Source organism: Leuresthes tenuis, unplaced genomic scaffold (genome assembly GCF_036924035.1).
Source record: "Leuresthes tenuis unplaced genomic scaffold, fLeuTen1.0.hap1 SCAF_7, whole genome shotgun sequence".
In the NCBI taxonomy this organism is placed as follows: Eukaryota; Metazoa; Chordata; class Actinopteri; order Atheriniformes; family Atherinopsidae; genus Leuresthes; species Leuresthes tenuis.
In genome coordinates this window covers 4,269,899-4,292,309 of record NW_027325361.1, presented here as the reverse complement: position 1 = coordinate 4,292,309, position 22,411 = coordinate 4,269,899, and the positions used below count along the sequence as shown (strand labels likewise).

The window sequence follows — 22,411 nt, the reverse complement described above, 5'->3', positions numbered from 1 at the left end:
CATGGTGTGCAGTGTGTCCTTAAAACATTTGAGGAAACTGGACAAGTGGAGGACAAAAGAAGAAGTGTCAGGCCTCTACAGCAGATGAACAGGATCAGAAAGTGATGTCCTTAAGAAAGAGGAAAAAATCCAGCAAAAAGCCCAAAGACACTATTTAAAATGGCTCCTTTGCTAAGTTGTCTGTTATGTGCCGGCACAACACTGGTTCATCCCTTGAGTTAGGAGCCTTTTTCCTGCAAGAATGATTCATAGGTCAAAAACAGATTCCTCTGAAATTTGGTCAGGTACAAGAACTGGCCTGAAAATGAGTGAAAAAGCAGCAAATGGCCAAAGAAAAACTTTGAAAGACCTTGAGAAAGCCTGGAGAACTTTTGCTCAAGACCACTTCAAAGGATTACAAGAAAATCTGACTGCTTGAAGGGAAATATAAAGAAGTGAGGGGTGGATCAGGACTTTTGCAATAGTGTACATTTCGCACATGTAACAGGTTAAACACTGAAGCATAGTTTTACTTTCAGCTGTTGTTGCTCTCAGGTGGAAAAACAGAATGATCTCATTTTCATAAACAGCCTACCGAACATTTAGGAGGGTTATCTTTGGTTATTAACATGCTGCCTTCAGGCTTGTCAGGTCAGTCGGAACTGTTTCTGTGAATTAGAATCATAATTCCCTGATGGATGAACTGTTCGTCTCCAGTGGTCTCATTTCCCCTGGAAGTCATGTGATGCTCAGTTTCTGACCTCTTTTGCATTGTTAGACATGTGGTCTTTATGCTCCTGACTTTCTTAAATTTGTTTTTTTTTTTTTTGTAATTTTTGTGTGCACATGGGAAGAATATAATACAACATACACATGTATATGCTGCTAATATGAGCACTCAGTCACAAAAACACATAGCTCTGGTAAACATTAAATAAATAAAAAGGAAAAGAAAAGAAACGGTGTCTCCAGTGGCTCCATTAACAACGGACACTTGCTTGACTCTGCTCCTGTTGGCTGCAGACAGACAGCAGCAAAGAGAAAGCATTAATATTTTCTCCTTTTCTTCTGCACATGTACATATGCTGGTTTGAAATTCAAATAATCCAGATAATCCTCATCTGAATTTGTTAGATCTGTCAGCTCTGGCTGCACTTCTCAAAGGTTTTGGATTTGCGTGTTTTGTGGTCCTGAAGGCTCTTATTGATCCTCTGTTGTTTCTTCCTTTTAAAGCTGTTTCCTCCAGACATTATTTTCTGATCATCACTTAATTTCTATATATAAATAGATATTTTCCGTTGATGCTTGCTGCATCAAAAGGGATATTTTTTTTGTTGAAATTTGACAACCTTTAACCAGTTTTCATTAAGAAACTTTCCAGTTTAGACTTGAAACCAAAAGGAAGCAATGAAGTAATGCAGTCTAAATATCAACTGAAGAAAAGTAAGTGATATTATGTTTGGAGTCATGCTTCGTTGTGAGGTTTCTCTTCTGATTTCCTGCTGAAGGCTTCTCGTGAACCTTTGAGCCCTGACACTAAATGACCCGCCGTCCTCTGTCTCCAGCCTGAGGGGAATCCTGCCTCTGCCATCAAAACAAGCCGCAAAACCTTAAAGTCAATTCTAAAGGCCACCGGTAATCGGTGCGCAGAGGATAAAACTTGGAAATGTGCAGTATTTTTTTCGATGGCTGTTTCTTCTGTTTTTGTTCACACCAAAGGAGGTCTATTGATATTGGGGCCAATAATGAATGACAGTAACTCACTTGAGGTAAACACAGATGTGAATGCTTTCTGAGTGAGAAAATAAGGAGAAAGATCCAGTTTGCACGTCATGTGTCAGATGGTCGGCTTTGTTGTGAGGTTTATTGTTTTTAAAGAGTGAAACGGAAATTCCAGTCAAACAAAATGGGTCTTATTTCAGTTTAAAGTTGTTGTTATATTGTTGTTTATACAGCTATTTATATGGCTCAAAATCCTAATGAGCAGGATGCCATCACAGGTTTATTTGAATCAGACAGACGTACAAGAGAAAGCTGAGCTCAGAGACAAATAGGCCATCTGAAACAAATTATTACCTCATGTGCACGATGATACCAAACAACAGGAAGTGACAAGCTCATTCTCGATTGACCGTGGCATTAAGAAGTCATTCTGATGTCACATCTGTCTATCAGATCAGTCTGCTTGGTTACCATGGTGACGAGAAAAGAATCCATTCAGAGGGTGACTGAAATTGAGTTGTATTGTTGTTTTCCAAGGGACAATTTTGCTGGGTTTGCTGGGTAAGCTAAGTGAAGACGACATCATGGTGTGGGCTTTTTTTTAATACTGAAATTGTTGTTTTCAAATCGATTACTGTTTAGTTTGAAGCTGATTTTGTCCTTGGTCAAATCTGTTTGCATTTTCTTCTTCTTCCACGTCTGTTTTGTGGTTACCCCACTGTTGTGCACGTGCTTGACATCAGACATTACTCTCTGGTTTCTGTTTTTCATCATTGCCAGCTTGTCCAAAGTTCAGTCCAGCCTTTGGTCCTTGGTGTTTCTCATGAGTGTTTGACTTTGACTGTATTGGTGGCTGATGGATTGTTTCCTTTGCCAACACTTTCCTGGTGTAGTTTGCCTCATGGACCGATTACTTGTGCTTGACTCCAGCTTGGTTTTGTAGATCTTGCATTTTGGATTTGACCTGGGTTTAAAACAACAGAGAATGTGGAAATTAAACATTTCCATTTCCTTTGGGTCTGATTGAAAACTCTGTTTTGTTTAGGAACCTATCAAAGTTAAATTACCCAGAAGTATCTGAGCAGCAGCCATGACAGCTGTTTGAACTCTTCAATGCAAAGGAATGGGGCTGCAATGTCTCCTCTCACATCTCAGAATAGGATCCACTGGACCATCCTTTATGAAAGATGATTATGTCCCACAATTAGGGATGGTCGACTAATCAAGCAAATTAAAGTCGATTACTCATGAAGTCATCGTGGCGTCATTATTAATCTAACAATCATCACATAAACTAGCTTAATTTGATTGATTTGTCATGCATATCCTTTCCCACAATATATTTTGTCCATAACAAAAAAACAGTTGCTTTCATCCAGTCGTACTAACTGTGATTCGTGTGGATAAATATGAAAGCTGGGCGTTGAGAGTGAGCAGCTTGTGATGCTATATTTCACTTTTTGGAATTTTCTTCGCTTTTTTTTATTACAAACTTTGACAGAAAAAAAAGTAATACATATATATGCTTTATATGAGATAACCATCTTGTACAAACATGTCCAGATTGCATGAACTGAAGCATTTTAGGGACTTTTTGTAGAATATTTATTATAACAGCTGTAGTTTCAGTGCTGCAGACCCACATCACAGCTGAGTGTAAGTATGGTTGAATGGTCATTGCAGAGTCTTTTCCTGAGGAAGTCCTTCATCTTTTCTTAACCCCATGATGTTTTCCATCGAGGTCAAGGATAAGAGCTGAGGAAAAGATGATCAGAAGTCAATTCTAAATTGTTTAACCAGACCCTTGAAAAGCAAGTGATGTGATAAATCCCACAAGAATAGACACAGCATCAGTGCAGAAGCATGTCATAAATGAATCTAAACATCATTGTACAGAGTCCTGCTTCAGGCACAATTTTGTTTTAAATTGTGTTTCCATCAAATATTTGGAACTGTTGTTTCATAGAAAATGTTTCAAGCGGATGTGGAGCTAATAAATTAAACAACTGGTGTGTTGTAGACAATGTTACACATGGCTGTAATAAACAGAGTAATGGAAACTACAATTTCAGGAAGACAAACAAAACTGGCAACTTTTGCCATATCCATAAGAAAAATGGACAGGTCTACAGGACTTCTTTTCAACTGTTGTTATGAATCCTTTACATAAAAACTAGGCGTCTTTATTCTCCAGAAATAGGGGCAGCTGATTGTTCGAGTGTTCATCAGTCATGTAAGTGACTGATTCATTTCTATCTGCACTGATGTGAACCACCTCTTTTTAAAGAAATGTTCAAGCAAATGTCTTTGCTTTTTTTTAGAAATATCAGATAATCACTGAACATTAACAACATGTAATGTGTCGAGTGAGCGTTAGAGATGCTAGCTGGGTTGCAACTTTGCGATTTCCATCCGGGTCTCTGTGGTAAGCTGATTGACCGTTGACTACAGCCTCATATTTGTGATTTAAAACTATAATTTCACTGCCACATAGCACAGAGACATGAGCTGGAGTCCGTATGCCGTACCGGTTTGATGGCAACATGAAACTGAAACCAAATGGTGTGTATTGCTGTGTTCAGACTGCATGTCAAATGTGGCCCAAACCCAATTTTTCGCTCATCTTTTTTCATGACAGTGTAAACAGCACAAGTTACATGGAATCCAGTTTTTTTCAATTCTGATTTGGGCCAACGACGTGCTGGACTTAATAAGCGTTTGGGGGGATAATTCCCATATCTAGTCCAGTCTTTGTTTTTTGATCATGTGCGTCATGACATCTTTGTTTGTTTGGCCACATTGTAAAGAGTAATGTGAACAGGCCAACAAATTTTCAGATCTGAGTAGTAAAATTAATTGAGTATTAAGTGTTACCAAATAGGAAACCAAGAGGTGAATGCCGATTGAAAGCATTAAAGGACAACGCGTGCACACACACACACACACACACACACAGTAATGACGTCAGAGGTCTTGTGATTATCTGTCCTTTGTGTCACAGATAAATTCTGAAATGTAAATGATGGCGGCTCACTGAAGGAAGGCCGGAGGCGACCGCCGCCCTGCAATAATGACCTCATTAAGACAGTGATTGAATTTAAATGACTGCAGCCACAAAAACTGTTGCCATTTTGGAATGGTTACAATTAAAGTGTGCTCAAATGGTGCTAAAGCTTCTCTCTCACATGCTCATCCAATCAGATTTTTATATTCTGCATCTACTGAAGGTATTAAAACATCTGCCTGCATCTGGTTCACATCACACAGATTATTCCAGATTTTCTGTAAAATGACCCGCTGTGTGGCCTTATAAGACAACATGTCCTGCCACTATCTTGCCTCTATAAAGGAGGTCTGTTTCATAAACCTGCGGAGCAGATATGACTGTACTGCGTTGTGTCACAGTGAGATCAAGTTCTTCAGTGACACAGCCGCACTTGTTGCTCCTCTGGGTATAAACTGTTAGTGTTGTGGGAGTTTACAAGCCACCCAGCTGAAACTTTTACACTGTAAATTCTCCACCTGGAGGTGTCTGTAGGAGGATGACAGAGTTACCTGATAATATTTAAAATAGAAAATGAGTGCAGTGGAAATAGCAGAGAGCTAAATGGGGAAAAGGAAGATATTTTATCATTAAACTGACAGGATTGTTTATCAAAGAGCCCAGACTTACTTTAAATAAATAAAGGATCATCATCATTACTTGTCTTGATTAAAAAATAGTTCTTTCATACCATCACAGACCCTGGCTTGTGAACTCTGAGGTTAACATCAGGCTTCTGTTCTGCACAGTAAAGCTTCTATCAGCTGTTGATGATCACAGGTGTCCAGCTGAGGCTTGCTTGCTGTCCTTTACACATTGAAATTCCTCTAGATTCCTTGAATGGTTTATTGATATTCTGCACTGTAGATGGAGAAATATGCAAATCCCTTAACTGACAAACTGTAGATCTTCTGTTCATCTAAAAAATTAAGACTTTCATAGATAGGTTCAGTCACCTCTCAATGTTTCCGCCTCCTTACAAACCCCAGATTGCGCCAGTTGTCTTAACCTTTTTTTCTGCAATGTGATGCAGATCTGTGTAAATAAATTTAATTAAGTTGACAAGACAGAACATACCGTGTGCCTCGGTTAAAAAAGAAATTTGAGTCATATATAAAAAAAGCAAAGACAAGCTTATCAAGGAGAAGAGGCCGAAGTTTCAGGAGCTGATGAGTTGACAACTTGTCACATGCTAATTGAAGCTTCCCAGAAAAGGTCTGTAGTCCTAACAAGTGTCAGTGTGCCATGAGAGAGCCCTGGAATGTCCAATTTTCTAACTAAGCACTGGGTTTTCTTCTCATGTTTGAAAAAAACACTTTGTAGTTGTGACCGAGAGATTGAATTTCTGCCTCATCGGAGCAGCAGACAGCAGATGCCTCGAAGCTGCAGGTGGCGACGGGTGCAGCAAACAACATACAGGAGAGGAAGAATCGATTTGCATATTCACACGTCCCAAAACACTAAATGGGGCAAGAGAGTAGAATTACAATTAAGCCATTTTAAGCCATGAAGGGATTATTTTCATGGGGAAAATGTCTTAATGTATGATTTTAATGAAGAGAGAATTTTGGGGGGTTTATTTGACACCAAGAGAAAGACTTTAAATGAAACTTTTCAAAGGTAAAACAAGCTGCACCTACTCATTGCTTTACTGCCCCATTTAAAATCAGAATCTAATCGGAAGAAGCATACATTTGGTTAATTTTCAATGTCAGTTGGAAGGTAACAGCATCATATCTCGAAAATAATGATGCCATAAAAATTAGTGACACAGTTGCTGTACTACAAGGTTCTTGCATAGTCGAGTTGCAAGTAGAGCATTTCTTTTAAGGGGTGAAAAATCCTAAAACTATCCTGTGTTCCACACTGCAAACTATAAGCCATAGAGTCAAAAACAGGGATGTATTATTTGAATAAAGGAAGAATATGCACCTTGTGAGCTGGACCTCAAAATCTGGAGGTGCTGCAGCTCATCCACCCACAATAGAGTTGTAGCTCATACCTCAGGCTCTACTTGCTGTAGAAAATAAGCTGGAAAAACATCTTAAAGGAACTCTTCTTTGGCAAAGGTTAAATACGTGGAGTTCACGCTGCAGGGATGCTACTGTAAGTATTTTGACTAAGCTGTAAGCTCGATACTGCATCTGCATTTTAAGATGTGAGCTCAGTGCAAACAGAATCATAACACCATAAAAACACCCGTGGTAAGATTTTAATATTTAAATGTGTCCAGATAGAGACAGCATGTGTGTTGTATGCATGATAATTCTGTTAGTTTTTAAACATAAGCAACCATGGGCCATTGTGGAAACAAAAAGTATGATGCAAATATTACTCAGTAAGAGTATATGCAATATCTTTCCCATCCAATTATTTATCCCGTAGGACTATTTCTTTCTAGCTGCTGCAGATGCAGACAACATGCTAATTCCAAATGGAGTAACATGTGACGCTGGGTTGCAAGTAGCACTCCAAATGGTGGAATTTATTTCACTGGTGGGTGTTGTGTGCGCACGACATAAAATCTGTAACTCTCTACAACGTTTCCCCTAAATATTCAGACCATTATAGAGTAGATAAAGTAAGTTTTTATATATTAAACACAAACCTTTCTCCTAATTAAACGTATCTAAAGATTATTATGTAAAACATAGTATGTTGCAACACTTGAATGTAAAACAAAAAGAATGGAACAATGAAAAAACCCACATTTACTGTACAAACCTTAAGCTCTCTCTTCTTTTATTCTATTCATTATTTTGTCACACTCCAGTGTTTGTGAATTTCAGCTCCATTTCATTTATTTTGTGCTGACGAGCACGTGGTTGAGCGGACAGGGTGGGACTCATGAGAAATTGTAAAATACACATGTTGGTCCACAGAAAACTGTGCAGAAGTTTCATACAAAAGGATTTAAAAAATCGTACCATAGCTACGTTTTCCTGTCTTAGTTTTCTACAGTGAAACAGCTCCAGTTGCACTGCTAATAACATTTACCCTGCAGTCTCATTGTGATGACTTTGATGCTCACATCGTGATGATGTCATGTCCCTTTTGACTACGACTAAAATGCCACTTCAGAAGGAAGGATGGGTTGCTTGGTGGTGTTAAACCCATCCCCACAGTTAATGGTTACGTTTAGGAGTTAAAAGTACACATTCGCAATTTGTAGAATATTTTGAAATAATAAGAACTTACAATGCTGGTTTTAAATAGTCATGATGTCTTTCTAACCTTAACCAAGTTATTTTCTGGGATTACTTTCAGCATGTACTTTCTTATGCAAAACTTTGATTAAAAAAAATCTATAAAACAACAAAACACTTAAGTTTAAGTTCAAGGAAACAGTAACTGAGTACAGTTTTCTTCTAAACGTTCACAGCCCAAGACTAAATCATCTTAACAGTTGTGTGTAGCTCAATTTCCAACCTCTCTGAAACACATATGTGGACCTTTTCACCTTGTAAGTGTGATAAAACAGTCATCTGGTTACTATTTCACAAGATGCAGTGGCACGGTGTTCCTCTTCTCGTGTCCAGTAGCACGTTAAATCAGCAAAAATCATATCTGTGGACATGAATCGATAGATTAGGGTCTGTAAGTATTTCACATTTTACATTGAAAGTGGGCTGTAAAAACAAGACATTTTACCCTTCGTGTTTTATCCAACAAGTTCTCCAATCCATACGACCACATACGGTCTTTTGTACATAACCTTAAATTTGACCCCTAACGACATCCTGTAAATTATCACCCATACAAGCTATAGAAGGGAAATACGACTCCTATGAGCGTTTCCACATGAGAGCAGACGTCCTTTCTCAAGTCTTTTGTTTAAGAACCCACAAAGTCCTCATTAGGAGGGGGTGTGGATGGTAATTTATGTGCTGATGCACCAACATATGATTGACCTATTTGTATTTAGTATTTTCTTTTGTTCAGTCCGTAACATGACAACACTTTACTAAAAACTTTTGTCACTTCCTGGTTATCTTCGGGTAATAACATTGCTTGGTTAAGGTTAGAAAACTATCATGTTCGGGGCTGAAAGACATTATTTTTACAGCTCTTCCGTTACTCTCGTGGATGTCATTTTGCTTGTTGCCATGGCTACATGTAAACACAACATCACAACAAGTGTTCGAGATCAAAACTTATTGGGTAGCGTTAGAAAAAACCCGTAATTACAGCTAGAATGCTCTCTTTTTACATATGAGCTTTTATTTTCTATTTTCTATAGTTGGCCACACAACGAGTAGCAGTCGCTTATTCTGTTTACAATGTTTGATCATATCTGCTGCATGGAAAGATGACGTATCAGAAGGTTTTGGGATGGAGGGCAGTCTCTTTTATTATATTCATTGAGGCAGAGGCTTCGTTATAACACCACTGAGAGGTTTGCTGCATATAATAAATGTAGGCTGAACAATGAAAAGGATTGACTGATGCTGGAGAAGGTTGGGGAATAGCCAACAGGTAGAACGTCTTATTTGAACCATAAGACGTTATACCTACTGGCTTTAATTTAAACTTTGATATTACTGTTTTGGAAAGTGCAAGAAAGCTCTCAGACCTAACATTTCAGTCCCTCAACAACTGGTTTAATAAAGAACAAACAAGTTAAAGACAGCTCAGTGTATTGTCAGCAGCACCTTGACAGATGCAAGGTGCATCAGAACAGGAGGTGTTTATGTCTAAGAGCAGTGAACCTCTTGTGTTAATGCTGCAGGTCACAGGTCACACATTCACCTGCAGCGTGTCCATCTGTCCAACACGCAGGTGTTGGGCCTGAAGAGGGTTCACACAGTTCAAATACCTCCCCACACTGACACCGCCTCAACACCTTTAAACCAATTATCAAGATTATTTTACACCTGACAGTAAAGACGATTAACTCATTTCAGGCGCAGGGTGCAGATGTTGCTGGATTTTTTTTCAGGTTTGTGTGAAATTACAGATCTCAGTTTTTTATAGACCTTCATGTTTCTGGCTTTCATGTTATTAAGAAGGCATGATATGAGGTGAAAGGTGCAGGAGCTTTAAATCAGATCTCACAACTTAGAGGAAGTCATCAGACACCCATGTATTGGCTGCAGGGGATGATTACCGTTCAGAGGCTAATCCCAGGAGGGAAACCTCTTCACAGCGGAGGGCGATGAGGCAACGATGAGCATCGAATGAGGCTTCAGTTTAAACCCTTATGTGCTTATGACACAGAAGTGATCAATAATTGTCAGTTGAGTGATAGATCATTTCAATTGATTTAGCTGCTAAAATCTCTCCAAACAGACTTTTTTGTGAAAAAACTCTTATTTGCATGAAGTTTTTCATGATCTAATAACATTTTTTGGCTTGTTACAAATATCAGCTCAGCTGTGGTGTGACCAAAACAGCTGGATGTTAAAAGTTGTGTGGTTATGTGGTGGTGTTTGTTTTTAATTGTAACTTGATTGCTGCCTGCTCCTCAGATGGAAGCCATCCACCCAGACTGTGCCCTGGTTGTGCAACACATGAAGGCTCAGGAAGAATGCTACCAGATACTCAAGCAGGAGGAGGACAACCGCTCTGATGGGACAGGTCGGTGTGCACTTTAATGGCATTGTGGGAACGAAGACTTGGGCAGACACTTTTGTGGTGAGGAACAACTCCATTTGGGGACAGCTTTCAGTCCTTCACAGGGTTCAGCTGTCTATTGTGATACTGCAAGGGCTGATCTAAAAGTATATTAGTGTTGGTTCTCCTATATATGCTGTATCTCAGCATTGGCAGATCAAGTCTGAAACTGATAAGGGCTTGTAAGAGTTTCACGATATATAATGTTTTAATGATATAAGGAACGTATAAATCTAATAAAAATAAACTTAATTGATGCCTAAATTCATTGCAGACTGTATAAACCCAAAACATTTCAGGTTTATTTTTCTCGTTGACTTAATTTTTGCCTTTTAGACCTGCAGCACATCCCCAAAAAAGTTTAATCAGTAAATCTTTTACCACTTTGTAATGTTTCCATTCATTCTCACAACTCTTAAAGGATATTCTGGCCTTGAGGAAACCAAGTGATGAGGAGTTTCAGGTGTTATTTTGTCCCACTTGTCTCTTCCTGCTGACACATCTAAAGTTGTACAACAGTACGCGTTATCATAATCACATTTTTTGCTTCAAACATTGCACTGAGGACCGATCATCAGGACTGCAGGCAGGCCAGTCCAGTACCCGTACCCTCTGCCTCCTCAGCCATGCCTTTGTAAACATGCATGGACGTACCTGGAAAAGATGTGGTCTTGAAGGCAGCATATGTTGCTGTAAAATATCAGGGAACTTTTGCATTAATGCTGCCATCAGAAGTGGAAATGAGCTTTGCCCACTGATCCAACCCCATACCATCACAGAGCCTGGCTGCAGGGACTGGTTGCTGACAGCAAGCTGGATGCTGCTTTTGCTCTTTGCTCCATTTCTTCCAACAAAGATCTGGAATACTCAAGGGTCTGACCACAGCACACGTTTCCACCGTGTGACGGTCCATCCCAGATGCCTCCGAGCCCAGAGAAGTGGACGCCGCCTCTGGACGAGGTTAACATCAGGCTTCTTTTCTGCACAGTAAAGCTTGTGAATGGAACTCTGTATTGTAGAGCTTGACAAAGGTTTCCACAGTAACCCCTCATCCATGTGCTTCTATCAGCTGGTGATGAATGACGGTTCTTGATGCAGCGCCGTCTGAGGGGTCAGAGGTCACAGCTTAGGCTTACTCCCTTGTCCTTTACACACTGAAACTCCTCCAGATACCTTGAAGGATTTAATGATATTCTGCACTGCAGAGAGAGAAATATGCAAATCTCTGCCAGTATTTCTTTGAGGAACATTGTTTCTTAACGGTTTTAATGATTTTCTTACTCAAGCCTTTCATGGACACTTTTCCAATAAATCATGATGACACTCACCTTTTGACATTACTTCTGAAAAGATTTTAAAGTAATAAATATCCATTTAACAAATCAAATTATGCCGTTCAGACAAAATATCCTGGGTTCACACCGTCTCCAATAGAATAATAGTCAAAGTAAATGGGTTTTTTGGGTTGCATTTGCCATGTCATTCCAAGGATGTCTACAAACATACATAAAACCAGTGGTGTAGAAAAAGTGGAATAGAATGGAAACATTTCAGTATAAATTACACTTTTGCATCTTCACAAAAGATGATTTGATTCACAGATTGTTCTGATAAGCAAATGTATCTGTGAGTCTTCATCAATTCATCTAGACTGAGGAAACCTTCCTCAGAAAAAGCTCCATCAAGTTGCAAAAGGAATTTTTGGTCATCTTTATTGAACACGAGTACATATTTTAGCTGTGACGTTGAAAAGCAACCCTTGACTGTTGAGCCATTAGGTTTTAATAGCAGATATTTCCCCTTACGTTGTGTCTCTAAATCCAAAGATCATTCACATAAATTTGTTGAGCCACGTCAGTTTCTGTCACTGGGAAAAGCGAAAAAAAGAAACAGTACAGCCTTTCTTCTTGGCATCACCCTCATTTGGGCCATCAGAAGCTTGAGTCGCATCCCTGTAAAATTACAGCCATTAACGACTGAACTCGACACGTTCGTTGGTTTGAGTGAATTTTACAGTAACTCTTCAATTCAGATGTCATGTCTCTTTAAAGATAACCATAGGCGGAAGGGTCCCATTTCGCCATCATACTCCTACTTGGGTTGATGTTAAAGACCCAAATTTTATACATTTCCCAGAGGGAAACTCTATATGTTAGAAGCGGTCGTGCCATTGCTGAGCATGTCTGCCTGTGAGCTGCTAATGACACTCTTTAATGCATCGGTTCAGACAGGCAGGGTTTTATATGGAGCACGCTTAAGAACAAATACAGGATAAGAGAGGAATCTATTAAACACTGGCAACTCTCTATGATTAGCTATTCTTCCACAAAATCTGTGCCTGGTTCCTACACAAACAGCTGAATAAATCCAATACTACATGTTACTATTGAGTAGCAAAACTTAGCATTTGGCCAGAGTCTGGGATGAGCTGCTTCAGCCAGTTCAGCCACTAGAGAGAGAAGTGGAAATGAATTGGTGCATGCATAATGAATTAGACTAAGGTGAAGAGTAACATCTAAGCCATTTCAAAGTATGAAATGATTATTTTTCAGGATAAGAGATCATCAAGATTTGCAGCACTGATGAAACTAAATTAGTTTCTTTTGCTTTAATCAAAGCCAGGACAGGTAGCACATATGAAGATTACTTGAGCTTCGACAAAAAATGTCCAGAGCTGAAAAAAACATCATGAAGCTCCCATATTATCACTGACCTCAGAATTGATTATTGCATTCCTTATGAAGCGAACCACTGATAGTCTCACCTTTAAAAGAAGTGTACCATTCATTAGAAGATTGATTGTTAAATATACGGCAAGTCATGATACCTTGCGTGCAAGTGAAAGGAAAGAGCCAATCAAAACTAATTGGAAGCATAAAAGAGAATTAAGTTCCCCGCTTTCCTTGATAACAGTCCTGGATTTTGCATCAATGCCTATGTCTCTTTCCTCCTAACGAGAATGTTTTCCTCCTCTTCATTTTCAGGGCCGTGAAACAAAAGATAATGTTTTGTGAGACTTTGATCATTGTGGCGAGACCGTGTTTGCAACAGTACTGTTAGATGGTTGGAAATGTTGTGTTGACAAAGACAAAAACATTGATGGAACATAACCTCTATTACATAAAAATAGTGTTTGGACCTCTTGTGGTGAAGCATGGCTCAACTACAGTCAATCCAGTTCACTTTAATGTATTCTGATTACATTATTGTACAGTTGTGCAATTATTAATGCATCTAAGTTTTGCCTTGGAGGAGGAATAATGCCCTCCGCACCAGATACAGACCCTGGTCTCATGGGTGAAAGCCTTGTTGGTCTCTATACTACCTTATTAGAACAGGAAGGGGATAGATTATGTACCGTTCTGGGTCCTTCCTGTACAGCCCACCCCACCTCCCTCTACACTGCTGGAACATTGCTTGTAATAGTTTGGTGACATAAAATTAAGCCTAAACCCTTCATCCTGTTTGAATGCTTTTGTTTAAATACCGACTGTCACATATACAGATACAACGCTGAGTATTAAGCTTCGTATACGCCGTACCATCATAAACAAGCCACAGCGGCCCATCAATTACAATTAATTTGCTGAAACTTTTGTACATTTCAACAATTGTAACTTTTACTTTAATTATGTGGTACATCCATACATGACTATGAGATAAATGTGCCAATGATCTCATCATACAGCAGGCCTGTTGGATGCCTTCCCTCATGATTGTTATTCTTTAATCAAAAGCAAAGGAAACTCCCGTTTATTTTTATTATCCCATGACTATCCCTCAATTGGCTGAGCAGCTTAACAATCAATGCAACTACTCCTGTGGGGAAATATGTGGATTAAAGAGACAGATTGGCCAGCCACGCCTGGATCTGTTTGATGTTGTCCTCTCCTATAGAAGGCGAGGCAACTGAATCAGGAGATTCTTCCAAAGTCCTTTCTTTAATGCCTCAGAAAAACAAAACACTTGAACAGCTCATCAGTCTGGGGGAACTGTGTTGTATTTTTCATTTGAAAGCATGTTGATTACACCTGAAATATGAATTCTCTCTGTTTTGAAGTGTTTTGAGTTATGCGACTGGGTCATTCCTGTGGGGTAAACTCTGCTCTCTCTTCTCCCCTCACCTTGCATGATGAGACAGCTGCTGTTGCTCAAAATTAATTGCATCATTTGCCACCTTTTCCTGTGTTCATCCAAAGAAAAGATGTGACAATTAGAACAGGAAGAGGGAGGATGGAGCTTATCTGTGCCTGGACAGCAGAGTGATTGAAACAAGCTGAGACTCTGTTTCACTTTCCCAGTCAGCTTAACTGTAGTGAAAAAGAATATTAGAGGATTGAGTCAAAGTTTCCCTGGAGGCTTAACCAATCAATCTATTACTCAACTCAACTATTGTCTGTTGAACTTGAAGGGTTTACATAATGGCTTTCCAAACATCCAGTGATCTTTGCTGAATTAAACAACTTATTGGTCAACCAAAGCTGCAAATCAGTACCTTATGCAGTGGAAATTATTCTGCTGGCAGTGATCATAAATATTTTATATATATATATATATTTTTATATATATATATATATATATAATATTTATTATATATATATATTTGCAGGCACAAAGTAAGACATCCTATAAGGACATATGGTGCATCAGCTGGTGGCCAAGCAGCTGAAGAAGGGGCTAAGGATGGAAAGCTATTATCTTCTATGTGAATGCAAATGCATCCTCTGCTCTAAACTAGGCTGAGCATTACTTATAGTGCATTAAGAAGACATTTACATGATTTTGAGTCACTCACAGTTACGCACAAGAATGATAAAGAGGGAAAACTAATTCACATCAAAAATGGGTAAAATTATGAAAAGCAGCACTCAGATCCTTCTATTCAACCTTTAAAGTAACTGGCTCATCATTAGTGAGCTGCTCACACACATGGAGACACACATTTAAGCCACCTTTAATGAGTGCTCGACGCATGAATATTCATCCATGTTTCAGCTGTCCTGAGGAAAAGCTTTAAGGTTATGTGGGTCAGATGGGAGAGCAGATGGAAGTGGAAACAGGGAGCCAAAGCAGAGACTTTTTGCTTTAGCTCAACTATATGTCATTTCTAGATTTTGCACCAAACATCAGTACCTGAAAGTTAAGAAAAGGTGACATCTTGCATGTTTTCCATTCTGCCAGCATGCATGTGCTGACCCACAGAAGCCCACCTGAATGTAGCGACGCCACGATTGCTGTCATTTCTTCCACCTGATCACTCTTTTACTCAACTTCTAAAAGAACATGAATGCTTCATGAAGCTTTGACCTGATGTTTCACAAATGAAAAATGTATCGGTGGCTCTGAGGTGAACAAGACGTTTCACAGTTTGTAAAGTTGTGCATCTTGTACATGATACTGAAAAATGTTCATGCACAATGCCACTGTCCCAAAACAGATCCCAGGCCATGACAAAGCCTGAAAGTGATATAATAATATCAGGATATTTCTCATAAATAAACATGGAGTGTTTCAGTGAGAAGCAGAAGTGACGCAAATATATGAGCATGAGGAGTGAAGTGTTGTAAGCAAAACAAACTGTAAATCAAAGAGAATACATGCTGGGATGACAAGGAAAGAGCAGAACTGGGCTGGACTTTAATCTTCTTGGAGTAACCGGTACAGGCACTCCACATCTAACTGGCTCCCCCAACCACATTCCTTTGATATCACGAAGGACGCAGAAAAACATGGGAACTCATCCACTCCACCCACATAGCAGCAGGTTATAAACCCGGCAGTCAGTCACTATTCTGAGTCATTCTTTGGACCTCTAAGAAGGTGAAACCGCATATCGTAAGCACCAAAGACACAAATGTAGGACAACTGTCGATATGGTGGATCACGGCATCCTTCTCTTTTTACTGGGAATTAAATTAACTGACCTTGAGTGGTTTGATTCATATTTAACAGATAGAAGCTGTCTGGCTGGGTGCTTTCTCATCATTAGTTCTCCTCTCATGCACCCCTCAAGCGTCCATTCTTGATCCACTAACTTTTTCCCTTAATATCCTCGTGTTAGGTCCTATTTCCAAAAATATGAAATCGCATTTCATTGCTATGCAGACGATTCTCAAATTCAACTGCCTCTCAAGAAGAAGCCACAGCTCTTTTGAAGGCCTCGCAGGACCTAACCCGATCACATAAATTCATAAATGGCATCTTCTCAATCTTCTCAACATCAGTGAGCAAAAAAATGGATCGCCTGAGTAAAATCTCATCTTCATTTCGACCACACCGCTACGTTAGATTTTAAAAGCTTACCGTTACTGTCCCTCTCCTTTTTCAAGTATTTATACTTTTACCATCGAGAGACATCTTAAGCATTTGTTTAAAAAACAGAGATTCTTTCGATTATCACCCCAAAAAATCTGTTTCTGTAGTATTGTTTCCCCCATATTCTTCCTGTTTTCTTATTAATGAACTGAAAATTGATGAAATGGAAGGGGAGCCATTATATTACCTTTGTATTCGGATTTGTGCCAGCCCTTTGCATCTGTTTGCTTCACTCCTATCCTCTGTGGTTACATTTACTGTACTTCATTACAGCCAAATTCCCCCCAAAAAGCTGCTTTAATTCACACAGTCTAATTAATTTCTGCTGTCAGAAGACAAAAAGAGTTTGAAATTGTGGCAGGAAAGAGCTTCTTTAGGACTACATGTCAACTTGTGGTCACAATTAACTAAGAATTTAAATTTAAGCCCGTTTGTACGGTCTGATAAAATCCTGATTATATAACCACAGCTTTATTTGACAAAAATCACCGTCCACATAAGTTAGACATTGTATGTGTGATGATCACTCTGAGAAAATGTTAGAAGTGACAGGATGTCCTCAACATTTTCTCACACAGTCGACATCCTAATGCACCAGAGGGAGAACACTGCGCTGCTGCTGATGGATTAGAGAAGAAGTATGGAGGGGTGCTCCTGCAACGGGGGAAGAACTCTGTTTAAGATGAAATACCTGGGCAGTTTATCTTTAAAGTTGCTGGATTAGTCACCAGCTTTAATATAGCAGAGGAAGTCTGAAAAGTAGCTAAATCTGGCATAAGAAACCAGCATAAAAGGATGTCAAATGTTTTGTGAGCCTCGAGCTGAAATTTATTACCTTGTAATAAATCCAGAACATCCAGGATCGAGATCATAATCGTATGTGCCGACAACTGTTGCTTCCTCATATTCTTTTCTGCTGGACTTTAGTTCAGTCCAGTGTTCGGGCAAAACAGGAAATGAAATTTGATCTACTAATTCATGTCCACAGAAACTATTTTGACTGGTTTTTCGTGCTACAGAAAAAGGAAAATTACTGCAAAGAGTCACACAGTGTCACGGGATTTTGTGAAATAGTCACACAAGTCCACATTTGAAGGTTGGAGGAGATGGAGGATGGTGCTACACACTAGAGGGCTGCATTGGGATTGGGTCCCGCCGGACAACTCAAATCTCGCGGGAGCGGGCGGTATGAACTTTGCTGCGGGCGGCTAAAAAAAAAACTGCAGGATTGGGATGTAGCCTTAATTTAATATCAAATGGGGAAAACAGAGAAGTGGAAAAAGTGAACAAAAGCTCTTGAAAGTCACCTTGAAATGATGAAATATTTTAAGGTACTGCTGCAAAAGCCCCATGAAAAGATTTTGCTATAAAATAAACTGTATTATAATTATTCGACTGCTATGTGGCACTGAAACAGGAATCATCACATTCAGTTTTTGCCTATTTCTGTTTCTACAGCCAGTAATAACGTTCCACTGCAGGGAGAAAGTACAGATTTCTTATCATTTGTGTTAATTACCTTCACACATCCAGTACAAGAAACACCATCAGAGAAGAAATGTAGGAAATAAGTGACAAGGGGAAAAGATGCAGGAGTAATTGAGAGAGGAGGTTAACAATGTTTTTCATTTAAAAAACAATCATAGTTAGACTCACAGAGCGCTACAGCCAGAGTTGTGTGTCATCGCCTGTTTCCACATGGCTGTCACGGTCCACTGTTGGCATTTCCACAGATCATTACAGACCTCGACCGTCCTGCCCTCTTAGTATTCACAGGTCATCCACAGCTGCCGTTTCACAACTAATTATACGGGGGTGGAAAGTTGGAAAGAACGTATTACTGAAGAAATTACTGGTCTAAGAACACAAAAGAATAAACATTAGTCCTTTGGACATACGATGGACGAAACAAAAATGTTATTTGCAATTATGTTAAATGTTTGCAGCTAAATGTGCAACAGTCAGTGCCTGGATAAAAATAATTAAACATGTATAATTTATTCAGAGTTTAATCCCTTTAATTTGTGTTTTCCCCCTTTTGGCACCAAGTCATTTGGTAAATCGTAAACACTTTCATAGCAAGTTTTTAGTCTTGGCAAGGTTCCACAGGGTGGTTTACATGTGTTTCTCATTCACACATTCCAAGAGACACTCGTACGATGCTTCTGATATCAAATATACAGACCTGTGTCTTCCTGTGTCATCTGAATCAGCCAGAAAAAAAACATTTCTGGCAACCAGAGATGAAAATCAACACAAATACAGTCCAATCATTTAAATTGCATGCCTGTTTCACACTTTCCTATGAGACTGAGTGTATACATACTACAGCCAATCTCAGAAGAAAATACAGCTGCCTTCACTCGTTTGGCTGCAGGAACTACTTTAAGAGACTTTGCTCTGTAAACATCTGCCTAAATTTGGACTTCATGCCCATCTTTAGGTGTTCAATCTGTTCAGTGTGAAGACTGTGTGCAGTGGAGGATTGCAGAGTTTGGCTTTGTAGAGCAGATTAGATGAGAGTGTGGGGGATAGCTGAGATATCCGCTTCTTCTGAGCATCCTAAACTTTTCCACAATGTCCACATTTAGGCTGCACAGATGAGAGACCTCAGTATCTTTTCTGTTGGAAAGTCTGTCCTCCTCTGCTTCTCTTTTATCTGCTATCTGTATACCTCCCATGAGAGCCTCACTTGTATTATTTGTAACAATATTACAGCAGTGTATGTGTGCTTTATTAAATCATGAGAATTCTGAAAAAGTGAATTGCAAGAAGAAAAGCCAGTGGAGGAATAAACTGAGATGTGAAGGCAGTGAAGAGGAAATAAAGGCCGTACGTTCAGGCTGACATTTGATCAATTTAATTCTCCTCCGCTCATAATGTTTGTCAAAGGAATGACAAAGTTTTCTTCATAACTTGTTCCTGATGTTTGTTATCAGTAACACAAATGTCAAAGGGGTGAATCCTCGAATGTCGCAGTGAAGACTGTGCAGCCGGGTTTGACCTTTCACAGCTAACTGCAAGGAAAACAATCCAATAAGTCACATGAGACGGCGGCTGCAAACCAGCGGCGATGTGCACCTCTGTTGAAGCGAGGTCATCCTCGGGATTTCTTTTTGTTATAAACCTGTATTCTCAATAAAATATGTACATTTTTCAGCCTCATGGGATTTGGTGTTCAATCTAAAGTAAATTCACCTTTACTTTAATTTCATTCAGGTAATTAATATTAACACGTGAAAAAAAAAATCCTAACTTTAACTGAACTTAGTTGTTGTTTTATTGTTTATTTCTTGGACGGGTAACAGGGAACTCTTTTCTGAGGTGGTCTTTATAGGAACACCACACACATTTTTTAAATGTTCTCAGTTGACTGACCCTCATATCATGAAATAATGACAGACTGTTGTGTACCTGCATTACTTTAAACTGATGGTCTCCTTCTCAGTTCTGTGCGTTTCCTCTTGTGTACACTAAAAAAACAGACTTAAGATGAAGTGAAGCAAATAAAAAGAGCCTGAAAGAGCAAAACTACTGATGACTGCTAACCGCTGGATCGAAACATCTCTTCTTTCAAAATAATGTTAACTTTTCTCATTAGTAAGATTCACCCCCGATCGATGCACTGTTTTCCTTTTGAATCTATCATAAATCAATATATTTGCCTCAAATATACATATTCTAAGCCCAGCTTCACAATGAATCATAAAAAAGGTACTTTTTCCCTCGTCCAAAACATATTATCATTGACATAATGACTGTCCACGAATATTAAAACATTTAAGCATTCACCATTTAGATTTTCCTAACCCTAACCATGTACAATAATTCCAACCACAAGCTATCTTCACATCTCAACACCTTCTTATAAGCAACCAAATCAACAATGTGTGAAAGTCAGATTCAAATACTAGTCTGAAAATGCTTCAGACCACAGGATGTATAGAGAATGCAAAGTTGGCGTCTTGAGTCAGTTTATTTAGATGCCATAATTTATTCTCACTTGCTCTGAGGGCAAATTTAGTGTGCACAGACCTTGTATTCTCATTTTAGGGCAGTGTTTCTGTGCTAAAACTGTAGGATCTGCCCCATAAATCGCATTTCACTTCATCTTGAGTCCTCATAACCAAATGCAAAACATTTGGGTTTCATGCAAGTAGAAAAATAAAGTTTCAAATGAGTTTCAAGCTTCACGCAACTGCACGTGACCCTATAGAATATGTTAGTATACTACTAAAAAAGGGTCGTCAGAGGATCAAATTTTGGGTCTATACTGGCTTATTGATGAGCAGATCTTGCATTTAGCACATTGACTCCCTTTCATTTCTCCATCTTCCCTTTTCCACTAAATTTGCCTTAAAAAAACAGAAACTAAGCAGCAAATGATAGCAGTAGGCAGAGGTAACAGTATCTCCTTACAAGTTGTCGCTTAAGTCCCAGCATGCAAAGCAGCGTGACGTGGCTTCACATTCTTTACAGAAGGATTCTTTAGATAGTTTGCTTTGTAATCCAGCAGAGGATGACCTCATGCTTGCCCTGGTGACCTCTCAGTAAAATAAGAGAGTGATATGTTTGCTGTGTCTATAAAAATTGGAGAAAACTAGCAAGTAAAGCAGCCCTTATAGAACAGTGACAACAGAAAATAATCTGAGAAACTGTACTTGGAAGTATTTTGGAAATTTACATCATAAATGGTACAGAAATAAACTTTGTATGAAACAGCCGTCTTACTTGACAACCCTCTGAGGACTCTGATAACTATCCATCCATCTGAGGCAGTGCAGGCACCACATATGCACGAGTCCATGTCAGGCTGGCTGTTTAGTATAGTCTTACCACCTCAAGTCTACACCCTTGAAAGCGTTATTATATAAGAATTAATGTGTTTGATACGTTTGCAGAAAATAATTAAAAAGCAGCTATATAGCCTGATTGGTTTGTTTCAAAGCTTTTTCACAGCATTACAAACATCTACAGTGTGCAACACGGTACAAATAGCAACTATAATCTGATTTCCATCCTATACGGAAGGCCAGTGATGTGGGTAAACCTCCACTGGAGGCTTACCGTTTCTCCCTCTCTGCTGAGAAGGCAGCGTTATAGTGCAGCAACCTCAAAATGAGTATTTTTCAGATCTTTAAAACATAACCTTTGACAATAACTCAACATAGGATCCCAAAGCGCTGGTTCTGGAGGTGTGTCTCAATGAGACTTTCATGCATGTTTAACCGGAATGATGCTCATCCTGTCAAACAGACCACTGATCCTCCATTGCTGTCTCTGGTGCTGAGATTAACTGGCATTGTGCTCAACATAGTCACTGTAAACAGGACAGAAAGTACAGCCATTAATATGTGATGAGAAGCACAAGTCCATTCATCCGTTGTATCATCCTGCCAGAATGTCACTAGCTTTGCTTTAATTAGCAGCTAATGATGGAACGTCATTGCCATTTACGGAGTCTCCTTCACTCAGGGATACAAACAAAAGCACTGCCTTCATTTGTGTCACCCCATGTAGTGGCCATTCATCACCTTGAGTGCCATTCAAGCATTTGACAACAAAACAACAATCTTCAATCAATACAGCAGATGAAAAATGAAAATGTCACTTGCAGTTTGGTGCAAGTGTAAAAACAATAACCATGATGCAGAAAAAAAATAAATCAAAGGGGAGTTCAAAGCCACGTTTATCCAGCGAGATGTCTGCCTCCTCGCAGCTTTGGCAGGAGAACCTGCA

The 22,411-nt window shown here is 39.2% G+C and overlaps 1 protein-coding gene across 1 annotated transcript in view; it reads left to right on the top strand.

Moving 5' to 3' along the window:
* The first annotated feature begins 10,212 nt into the window (after window positions 1–10,212).
* ghrhrb (growth hormone releasing hormone receptor b) overlaps window positions 10,213–22,411 on the top strand; it is a 29,630-nt gene continuing 17,431 nt past the window's right edge. The window contains exon 1 of the mRNA XM_072388950.1: window positions 10,213–10,321. Coding sequence (XP_072245051.1) covers window positions 10,213–10,321 — 109 coding nt within the window. The remainder of the gene's footprint in view (window positions 10,322–22,411) is intronic.